We start from the raw sequence: 12,096 nt of genomic DNA on the forward strand, positions 1-12,096 counted from the left end.
TTTTCACTAGCTAAACGCTACCCATCACCGGAGAGCTGACAAGTTGGCCTTTCATGGCACCATCAATTTTCCGTATCATGACCGTGTAGATTTTTTGCTATCCGAGCCGGAAGTTTTCGTCACTTGTAAACAAACCTCTTCACTCAGTGGTAAACAAATTTCCTACGCTGCTCCCGGGAGGCCTAAAGGGGTCTAAAATTGCGTCAATTGACCCAATTTTCTCACCACATGTACTTCCATTCATGCTCTTCAACATGCAAGCCACAAAAAACTAGATTATGATTGATAACAGGTCACAAATGATGTTCTCCCCCTGCTTTTTGGCACTTTTCCTGAAGGAGAACAATCGAGCGGATTGATATAGACTCTAATAGGAGTATGCCACCTTAAGTGAGAGCTGATTTTTTTTTTTATCACCAAAATGATACTTTTCATAGTCGTCACCATATAAACCACAACAGAAATCTATGCAATTATCATTTTAGGTCCATAAAGATGTATTTTCAGAGATTTCAGTATGCACGGTGCAGTGTGTAAATACACATATGAGCAATACTGTGTAAGCAGTAACCAGGTCTATGTCTGCAACAACACTTCCAGTCACCAATTTTGATGAGCTTGACCAATTTGGGTGCATCTATGATTCTTGCAGGTATTATTGGTATCCCTGATCACAGTCCACTTGGTCTGGCTTGCCCTACCTGCAGAAACATCATCCATAGAAGGGTTAGCGGTGAGGGCTTTTTCGTCTCTGGCTCTGAAAAGTGATGAAAACTACTTTTGTTTAGCTCAGCAGATTCCTCACAAACTGACCCACAGGACATACCCCAATGTATTCCTGAACTGTTTGGAACATGTTAAACTGATATTGCATGTCACTCCAGTGCAACTGTTAAGTTACTAAGAATAAAAGAAGAGAATTGAAGGTGTTCTTTGCCAAAACTGGATCATCAGGATTTGTAAACAACAGCCTCACTGTAACAGTATTACAGTAGTCAAAAGGAAAGCTTACTGAAATGCTATCTACTGTAGATACACTGTTCACCTCAATAGCATATCCAGTCCATTTAAAGGTTTGTGCATAGGTTGTTACAATGTATTAAAGACAGTTATAAGAGAAGAGACGTGGATAGGGGGGCATATTTCATGATAAAACATTCAAATTTGTTGCTCGGCAGAGAACAACAACGTCAAATTACCTTATTCTCCATTTGTGGCAAGCACTGGTTCCTATAGTTACTACAGTAGATCTCCCATGGAAGCATCAGGATATCTCTTTCTGCTGTCAGAGTTGTTTGGGATTTGTTGTTACCTCATCTAACCAGTTGAGTCCATTGATACCACACCCATTCAAAGTATATCGCTGTGCATGCTGAGGACTTAGCACATCAACTTTCTCTGAAAATTGACAAAACAACAGAAAACTAATGAGGAGTGAGTAGGCTCAAAAACTCCTTGATTCACATTGGCAGAAGCAGAAAATGCATACTGTACCTTTGTGGATTATTTGCTAAATAAGACTCAAAACATTCTCTGTGCAAGGTATTAGCCCTCAGCAGCCACTCCACTTAGGATACAGACCTCATACAACATTGTGCTACAGCTGGTGTAGACTTGGTCTAGGATACTAACGTAGCGCCATTATGAACCTGAGGCCTAGGCCTAAGCTAACAACATTAGGGGTATTTCATGCATTGAAACTGAGTTTTTGTCCTTAGTTAAACACCAGGTACTTCCAACTTAAGCAAAAATAACCTAAAATATGATTACCATGTACTTTAGGTGCCCACAGATGTCAAATTTCACTGAACTTAGTCGTTCACGTCACACACACTGCAGGCATTTTGGTCTGATTCTGAAGGATTTTGAATTTCGTGCATTTGGCACCTACTTAGCAGATTCAAGGCAGGAATCATACTACGGAAGCTTTGGTAGGTCAAGGTTTAATGACCCAATAGTTTATTGGGGAGGAAAAATGGTCAGAAATGCTCAGAAGGCTGTTCTAGTCTAATGTATAGAAACGCACATGCTCTTTGTGGTACTTTAAGGCTGTGATACTAATGTATGCGTAAAAATCACCCAAGCTTGAAATTTTCTGACGTTTGCTTGAAAACCATTTTTACACACCATAGCAACTACTTTGATCCAAATTTGGGACTTCTAGCACTTAAAATGAAAAATTTGGCATTTTTGCTTAAGGTAGCATACGCCCATTAAAAGCCCCATTGACTTACACACTAATCACAAAAGTAATGTGGTCTCTAAGTCTAGATAGAAGTTTTCACTAGCTAAACGCTACCCATCACCGGAGAGCTGACAAGTTGGCCTTTCATGGCACTATCAATTTTCCGTATCATGACCGTGTAGATTTTTTGCTATCCGAGCCGGAAGTTTTCGTCACTTGCAAACAAACCTCTTCACTCAGTGGTAAACAAATTTCCTACGCTGCTCCCGGGAGGCCTAAAGGGGTCTAAAATTGCGTCAATTGACCCAATTTTCTCACCACATGTACTTCCATTCATGCTCTTCAACATGCAAGCCACAAAAAACTAGATTATGATTGATAACAGGTCACAAATGATGTTCTCCCCTGCTTTTTGGCACTTTTCCTGAAGGAGAACAATCGAGCGGATTGATATAGACTCTAATAGGAGTATGCCACCCTAAGCACATACACCTCTTTGTGTACTTTTACACAATGGTAAGCAATACAATGTATGACATGCATTGCCTCATATATGGTGTATGTAAGTTAGACTGAAGCCATTATCTTCTTCCCTAGGCCCTTAGGGAGTTTGCTGATCAAGCAAGATTCAAAACATTTACTGTTCCTCCAGGAATAGGCAGTAACAAAATCACTTCCTACTTCAGAATCAAATCTAATTATAACTACAACCCAGCTTACCAGTCCTGCTATACTCTAAGTATACACTAATCATTACCATCAGCATATTGTAAACTATCTGTGCAAGATCCACTCATGTGACCCCCAAAGATCGTCTCAAGAAAGATTAATCCACATTTACCTAATCAGGAGATAAAGACAAAGACAATAAGAAACATATCTGAACTAGATGTTTAATGCAAACGATAAAATCCCTTGTTTTTGAGTTTGCCTTTATAATATTTACTCAACAGTTATTCCATTGCTCACAGATACACAAGCTTATGCTAAAATGACTCAATAATTGCAAGTTCATTCATTTTATTGCAAGGCACTTTTATTTTAAAGTTGAATAATTTTTGGAAATTTATCCATAAAGAAAACAAAAGGCAGCACTTGGTAACATGTTTGCAATCCTATGGATTAGACTAACTTGGTCAGCACACTTTCTAATTAGGTACTTTTAACGTTGTTTGGTGCAGCAGGCCAATGAAGTTGTTCATCTTTGGGGCCATTTTCTGGAAAATGAAACTGGCATGAAAAAACTAAAGTGTTCATCAGGACCAGTTGCTATACTTTTTGTTTTAGAGGGATTCCTCAAGTTTTCTGTTTCATATTTTTTTCATTAAAATTACAACCATAACATACTAATTTGCATAAATTTGCATTATTGTAAGTTTTAGCCAAAATTTGCAGTTTTTAACTGTATATTTGTTTTTTCTACATCAGTATCTAGAAATAATATTTCAGTTATCAACTATCACATGGAGGCAGTTATACATGGGTTCATTTATTTCATTCCTAAAGTAGAGGTTCCTGATCTTCAATTCTTTGTTAATAATGGGTGCTAATTAGCATAATTTTGACCAAATTTTGACCAAAATAACTCAAAAGTTTTCGTAAAAAGTAACTGATGTGCCTTATGATGTCCACACTTGATATGCAACCGTTCTTGGTACAGACTGTTCGTTTTGCAAAATATCCAGTCAAATAATTATTCTAACGATCAACTAATAGCCTCTAATTAGTCATCACATACGTGACCGATGGTCACGTGTGTGACATTTATCAATGGAAATGCAGAATGTCACACACATGACCAAACAATGTCACACACGTGACCCTCCAAATCATGGCAGTAAAACTGTCTTAAAGTAATTCCTATGGAATATCAACATTAGTGCTGTTCTTTGGTCATTACTAGAGTCACATTTGCACTGCAAAAATTGCATACTATGGACAGAAAATTCAGAATGTCACACACGTGACCCAACAATGTCACACACGTGACCGGATTTTTTTAGCTTATGTAGTATTATGCTAATTTTAAAAAGTGAAATATTGAGGTGAAATGTCTTGTTAGAATAGAAACACATTAAGGGAGAAACATGAGAAAGAAGGGTTAACCAGCCCTGTTAGAAACTGAGGAATTTGCCAATGTTTTTTTTGTGCAAATAAGCCAGTATCATTTCACGTCACACATGTGACCGACCTTTATATAACCTCTGCCAGCACATGAATGTTCTGTATTTGGCTAAGCTATATGGTTTTGTAAAAGAGACCCCTAGTGCATACTTAAGTACTACAATCAAATCAGTGCAATACTCAATACCTATCATTATCCTTGACAACTATTTAATATGATGGGATGGGTGGACCTTGCCATAAATTACATAATATCCACTCAACCTGGAGACGGTGACAATAGAAAGCCTTTATTAGCATTATATGCCCACACAGGAATGAAACGGTTACATAATGAAACAATGTGTGTCTAATGACCATTAACATTGGTCAGATTTGTAAGATTAGAGATGTACTTGGCATCAGAATTTCATCTTCTTGAAACCTACAGTTATGGTAAAATTTGTAGAGATGATGCTACAATTAGAGAAACACTGAATAAAAGAGGTCTCACAAAATCCCTAAGACACAACCTTTAGCAGTGTTCTAACTAGATTGCTCATATGTTATGTCTTGTTTTGCAGTGATTGCAATTGATGGGGGTTGGGTGCTGGATGATAGACTTTCCGGTGGGGAAATTTCCCTTGAGGGATCATCTGATACGTCATGGAGTAAAAATATGCAATTAAACACTTGCATTCTCATGGAAGAGGGGGAGGGGTGGGTGGGGTAAAAATCAGGTGGTGGACCATACAATCATTACCCTGCTCATGTAAACTGTACACATTTCTTCAAAGAGCTGTTATCCGGATATGAAACTGGTAAATCCCTAAACAGGCTGATCTCAGTACTGAATAATTCCAGTTTACCTGATGATGAAAAAAAAAAATGCATTTGGTCTTCAGTTATAATGTTATTATTCATGTGAATTGTCATCACCCGGTCTGCAAGTAGCTGCATTCTATCATGTAACATTGTCAAACACAGAACACAGCTATTATTAACATATGGTATGCAGCAAAATGCTACTGCAGTTTCAAAATAAATTACTCAGTTATAATTATAATAACAATGTAAAGAAACTAATGCAACTTGAATACAAATCTATAGACTGTACAAGATGATGAGTTCAAGGTCTCATAATGCTTCCCACTGTGTATATACAGTTCACCTACTACCAAACTAATTGAAATATAAAGAAACATTAATTTGAAATTGAGACAAGCATTGAATCTTCAATACAAACTTTAAGCAATATCATGGCAATCCAGTCTGGTTAATATTCATTTGAGAAACAAAAGTTATAACAATGCAACCCTGAAATAGAATGGAGCCTGAAGAAAACATGATGAAGGATCCTGGTCACATAATTTAGGAACCATTGGTTCACTGTACTGTCTATAGGTTGATGAATTTGTAGGATTTCGGAAATGATGACATTGTACTATAATTGATTGAGTTAAAGTACATATTTTTCTATCTGCAGACTTTGACATATACTGTTATTTCATAACATGTTGTTCCGTGCAGTCCTGTTGTGAGAGGGTGAGGATTGGGTGGAGGCTACAGTTGTACGTCAGCTACTGTAAGTGCCCAGTGAAATATGTGATCAAGAATGATATACTTTTAACTTTGGATAAACAAAGACTTAAAAAAAGTGGATCTGGAGACACAACTGTGCATGGAACTGTGCCTGTCTCTCAATGTCCTTGGTTTTGGGTACTTGTACATTCTTCGAATAATGCTTCTTTAGCCTCACAAGATGTGATTGTGAATCTTAGAACTGTTGTGCGACAGTTTTTCAGGAGTTTGGAGAAAAATAACAAAGAAGTAGAGGAGATACAAACCCAACCATAATATTCAGCTGATATGATAGACATCTTTGAGATGAATACCAAAGGTGGAGGTGATTTGCATTTTACTGTCCAATTACATTTCAAATCATATTTCCAATATGTAAGCAAATGCTTAAAACAGTCATCTCTACTGTACTACAGTAAATAAACATCATAACAAACAAAGTACATTAAAGTTCAAGATTATATCCATATTTGTGTGACCTGTGTGTGACCTGCCTTAATTAATCTAGGTTTTTTGTTTTTTTTGATGGAGTGTTCATTACAAATACCTCTAACTCAAAGCTCAGCAATACAGACTGAGTTGACTTCTTTAATGCTTCCACAGCATTATGGAATATCTAAAATGGTATTTCAAGTGTTTGGTTTTAATCTGAAGAAAATAAATATCTAAACAGAAGACTTATTTGTAGTTAACCCAAACTACTTTCATACAAACCAACAAGTTGTCTTCCAGTCTTACCATTCTAGAAGTGTCAGGAGTTCTAGAAGAATTTATTAATATGAGTCTCGGAGGCAATTTTTATTTCAGTTTGACAAATGGTTAAAACGTACCAGAGGGTGTTTGGGGGCCTATTGTGTCATGGCAAGCTCACTACAAACATACCAATTACTGTATTAATCCATAAAAATCTACCAGAGGTTCTTGAAACATTACTATCACTGTTCTTTACTAACCATTAATGTTATTACCATTACATGAAAGAAATATCAGATGATGAACCACTCGTTGTCCTTGTCAGCACAGTATGAACACTTCCATCAAAAACTGGTAACTACAGGTGGAGTAGGTGATCCACTAATAGCTCGCATAAGGATAACTCAAGTTAACCTTTAAGTGAAAAGAAAATGATAATCAAGTTTTACTGATAGTAGATCTTGAGAATTTCGGTCAGAAATAGATATGTGTATGTCTCTGGCTTACTACCCTGTATACATGGACATTCACAGGGAATACAATCCAGATGAAGGAAAGTACACTTCAGTTTCCAATAACCAGGTAAGTGTAAAAACAATTAACCAGTAAACTATTAAACTTGAACCGGATTGTCCGTTGTCAGTGGAAGTTGCATATAAAGGTGTAGTGCAGTGATATTATAAATGAGCTCCTAAAGGATAGTCCAACCTCACACAAACCCAACCATGCATGGTTTGGGCTTGACTGAGAAATTTGTGAGATTTTGCACCTCTCTTTCCTATTGAGGAAATAATGTCTTTTGAATTTCCACTCATCAGAAGATAATTTTTTTTTATATAATTTAGTGTGTCAGCTTTGGTGGATGTGTTTTTGTATTATTTTTCTTTATTTAATGGCACCAGGCCCCTGGAGACTGCATTGCCTACGTTGACCTAGTTACACCACTCTCTGGGAGGTCTCTTTCCAGATTTTAGATCACCAAAGGTTTATAAAGTACCCTGTTCATCTAGTTAATAGCTATCTAATATGGTCAGTTCTTTCCACAAATTTGGCAGATGAAGACACTTGTAACCTCAAAATTTTGAGTCAAAAAGTTTTGAGATGAAAATGTCCAAATTTTGACTGTTGAGGTGAAAATCTTGAGATAAAAATTCCAAATATTAAGGAAGCAAATTCAAAATTTTCAAATTTGGTGACACTTATATATTTTTTTTAAGCCACAGTACTAAGTCGGTGAAGTTAGATCAGTTTTGAGACCAATTAGATTTCTTAAAACCAACTGCAGTGACTGGCTCAGCAATGTTTAAAAATTAAACAAGCATAAGTGACAATTCTTCATTCACAGCTGTACATACTCAGATTAGTAGGAAGTATTTCCAATTGTGTGCTCTGTTTATAGGGCTGGACTTACAAGGGTACTGCAAAGCTCTCCAAATCTTCAGTACTTTCACATAGTTTCTGGAATCTGCTAGCAATTTTGAGCACATGAGGACATGTCAGTAATAGAAATACTTTATCTGATTTTACACTGTGGAATATATATAAATATCTGAGCCCTAGCCGGGTGCTTCAGAATAGCTCTGTAACATCTCTTCTACTTCCTGTCTTCTTCTACTAAGTTTAAAACATGTAAATACATGTTAGAGAGAAAAATGTAATTTCTATATAGTATAAATCTAAGCCCTGGTGGGAGTCCCTGGGGACTTTAGCTGAGGCATTTTTACTTTTCAGATATTTAATGTTCTTTGATAGTGATTTTGCAGCCCAAGTGAAGCCAATGGTAGGGGGGGGGGAGGGGGAAAGTTATAACCACCCTTATGGATGCCAGTGCATACATGTTTTAATGCCCTCTAAATGTGTTTATTTTAAACAGTATTTAGCTCTCAAATATGCAAGGAAGAAATGTTATCATGACATGATATTGATAAAGAGTGGCAGGGGAATTTAAATTCCTTAACCATGCCTGCTAGCCATATGTTTGGTGAATAAAGTCACAACAACCAGATTAACCTAATTCTTACCATTCCTATGTAACTCTGTGCATCAAGAAGTGTAGGATACTGAAAGAAGCTTGATAGATGCATACAGACCTAATCTGTTTGACCCCAAAATATGGAGAATAACATTTTTCAGGGCCAAAAACCGGGAGAATAAGGGAAAATAGGGAGGTTGGTCATTTTCAACTGAAATTATATAAATACTCCTAAATAAATAGTCTACAGTACCGCTCATGTATAACTGGACATGTGTACCCGCACAGGATCGTATAAACAAGTACAATCGCGTATAAAATCGTTGACAAACAAATTGCCGCGTAGACACCTCGTATAATCCCTGTACGAGTTTATACGCAGGTTATGCTATTGTGCTCAATGAATAGGGGTTAAAGTCGCCGAAAGAATTAGTGAGATGTTTGAAACAGCCGTTTCTTAAATCGTAGTTTAAGACGTGATATTCACCTAGCATCGAAGAGGACGCAGGTAAAGTGTGTGCCGGCATAGAACTTAACTGTTTTTTTTTTGTCGTACACAAGTAGCCTACATGCGAACTGCACACATTCAGTACGCCGCATGTACAAACAAGTGACAACTTGTGTTTATTAAACTCGTGCAGGCGCGTATCCAGGGGGGGGGGGCGTTGGGGGCGCGCGCCCCCGGGTAAGAATGAGAGGAGAGAAAAAAAGAGAGAATAAAAAAGGAAAAAAAAGAGGGGGAAAAAGAGAGAAGAAAGGAGAAAAGGAGGGAACAGAAGAAAAACGCCAAAGACACCGGGAAGAGAGAGAGGAACAGTGACATAATTACAGCGCTGATCCATATTATATACAGTACACAGGGTAGCCAGTGGCGTATCAAGGATTTCGGAAGGGGCATGCGCCTCGGCCTACCCCTTACACCGACAACTCCAATTTTGACGTTTCCATTTTCCCTCTCTCACTAATGTGTATACTCTATATGGTATATCATATTACCCACGTGTGTGTATGGACGCCTTAAACAGTTGTACAATTGTGCTATGAAAAAAACTGTGGCTGGTCTCGAACTCGGCCGAGTCGTTGGGGAACATGGCGCATTTCGGTATTAGACCAGAATCTATATGCGAACTGCACTATACATGTGTTCTTCGATGCAACACTGCCATCCACAGATAAAATGTAATACACTCCAACCTGAATGCTAATTGTTACCCCACATCTAGTACCGTAACTCATACAATTAATCTAAAAATAAATTTTGCATGAGATTTGAGAATTGAGCACATTTCCTGTGAATATCATGTAGTTGACCCAAAGGCGTATCATTGCCGTGGCGGAGGGGGGGGGGGGCTGACGCACCCTTCACTTCTTGAGATTGTTCCCATCTGCATGAAAATGTGCGCCTCACAACCCTACGCCCACCCCTCTTATCGCTTCCCGATGACATGCTATACAATACGAGAATTATTACTGTTGACATTGTTAGGCGTGACTTCTCCTAAAGACATTTGAAATGACGAGATGAAAGTATTTTGGTATTTCAACATTAATCAGAAAATTTCTAAATTATACACTTGGATAAAAGTCGGGGGAGGGGTGGGAGGGGGCAATGTTCTATTCAGCTGAGAAGAAGGCCACTGCTACGAGTGTACACCCCTACCGGCCCGCTCCAATCCCCCCCTTACGACTTTACAAAAACATTGTTCATAGGCAAAACTGCATGGTGTATGGAGCCAATTTTAGACCTAATTGGTGGTCTAATTATGCCTCGGGGTGCACCAGTTAACATCAATTTTCAAAAAGAATTCAGGGACGGGGCTACTGAGATTTGCCTTCAACAAGCCAACGACCACACCTCCGCCATTTTTAAATTCTATGGCCTTTTCATAATAGTGCAGGACCTACCTGAGTCAGTTGGGATTTGCTACCCCCCCCCCTTTGAAATCCTATATTAAAATGGGGGTTGAAAGGGGTCCCATTCTCCTAGTCCTGCAAACCGATTTCAAGTAGTAGATAACCTATGCATCTGCCATTAAAATGTGGTACATGGCTACATGAAGGTAACATGCTACAGTATACTATTTATCTCTTTGCAAATACAAATACTAGTCATTGTTCTTAGTACATTTTGTTAGTTCTACACAATGAAACAATTTGAATCAAAAAAACATTTGATGTTATTTATAGAACTAGTTAGGCAAGATGTCCTTACGTACATATGGCCTGTAGATTTGATCACAAGTATGCAACACAACCCATTACAATTTCACAAACTGACTGTTGAGAAATTATTATGTAAAGACTCACCAAAATCTCCGTCACAAAGGAAGTTATGTCATCAGTGATGTGTTCCCACTTGCTTTTTTCTTTCATTTTCTTGGAGGAAATGTACCAAAGAAATGTTGAAAATGGTATCACCTGGAGGTTAAAGAAAAATATAAAATAACTCAACTTTCCATTCACTAGATTTATCAAGATGAAAATTGGTCGGGTCTGTGATCATTTTTGTAACAGACATCAACGTCTTCCCTTGTTTCTTATTAATAAGTATATATGAATATTTTATATAGCTGTAATATCAGGGCAGCATATATATTGTTTTATATTTCTGTTTTTATTTTTGGGTATGTTGGACTGACATACAGATAGCTAACAGCACAGGACTAATATCATTATTAAAAGCACCTTTGCCTTTATCTTAAAGCTGCTCTTTAGGAATATGTTTTGCATCTGAGGTAATAAATACAGACAGTTATTTACAACACTTGAAGTGGTATCTGATCGACTCCATGTTACGGTCTATGAGTTGTGAACCCCCCCCCCCCCCCAATAAAAGACATATTTGGAAAATTGCTGGAATATTTCTAACAAATTTGTGAGCTTTCTTCCATAGTACTGCAACAGAAAATATATGTAGAAAGCACATGTGCTGGAGTTTCCTGGAAATATCTCTTAAACGGCCAGTATTATAACTGAAGTGCAAATAATGTACATCTTAAACAGAACACATTACGAGAATCCTTCAACACTGTTGACCAATGGCTAAGAATGGAATTCTGAATTACTTTGGTTTTTACTCTGAGGACATGCATAGGGTCCAGAAGCTACATGCATGTCTTGTATTACTGACTGACAACAACATATCCACACATTACAGTAAACCCACTAAAGACTTCCATTTGTAATCCCTTAGTATATAGCTCATTGACAAATGACATAAAACCTAAATTATCTTCTGATTTAAATTTGACATCAATTTTCCTAGGTATTATATGTACTGAGAGGGGAAGGGTTGGAAAGGTTAGGATGGAAACAGAGATTTTTATGGTTCCTGTTAGTCATTCTATATGGTTCTAACTTAGTGTGGGTATGGTTCTAACTTAGTGTGTGTATGGGTCTCATTTTGTGTGCAGTGACTCTATTTAATTGTTAGGGCACATGCACTTATGAATTAAATTTATTGTTTATGAGCCTGCCATACATTTTACTGCCTAATTAGGCTGACAATACAGAGGAGTCTGGCTGCACTATTAAGACCGAGTACTACGCTTACCTGCCACCC

At 37.6% G+C, this 12,096-nt stretch overlaps 2 protein-coding genes and 1 long non-coding RNA gene across 19 annotated transcripts in view; 2 read left to right on the top strand and 1 right to left on the bottom strand.

The window, feature by feature from the left end:
- Window positions 1-12,096, top strand: part of LOC139970036 (NLR family CARD domain-containing protein 4-like) — a 554,750-nt gene that overhangs the window by 469,190 nt on the left and 73,464 nt on the right. The window contains exon 7 of one of the 5 annotated variants that reach the window (XM_071975616.1): window positions 5,775-5,816. The exons of the other annotated variants lie outside the window; for them this stretch is intronic. Within the exon in view, the coding sequence (XP_071831717.1) occupies window positions 5,775-5,801 (27 nt within the window). The 3' untranslated portion in view covers window positions 5,802-5,816. Of the gene's footprint in view, window positions 1-5,774; window positions 5,817-12,096 lie in introns of those variants that run through there. 5 annotated transcript variants of the gene reach the window in all.
- Window positions 1-12,096, top strand: part of LOC139970059 (uncharacterized) — a 351,315-nt gene that overhangs the window by 43,745 nt on the left and 295,474 nt on the right. The gene's annotated exons all lie outside the window — the stretch shown is intronic.
- LOC139970094 (uncharacterized) overlaps window positions 1-12,096 on the bottom strand; it is a 379,126-nt gene that overhangs the window by 7,558 nt on the left and 359,472 nt on the right. For 2 of the 12 annotated variants that reach the window (XR_011793985.1, XR_011793986.1), the window contains 2 exons: window positions 1,200-1,398; window positions 605-757 (listed from right to left, as the gene is read on the bottom strand). This is a non-coding gene — a long non-coding RNA (uncharacterized lncRNA). The other 10 variants (XR_011793977.1, XR_011793976.1, XR_011793980.1 and 7 more) reach the window with 10 other exon arrangements.

This window comes from Apostichopus japonicus, chromosome 7 (genome assembly GCF_037975245.1).
Source record: "Apostichopus japonicus isolate 1M-3 chromosome 7, ASM3797524v1, whole genome shotgun sequence".
Lineage (NCBI taxonomy): Eukaryota > Metazoa > Echinodermata > Holothuroidea > Aspidochirotida > Stichopodidae > Apostichopus > Apostichopus japonicus.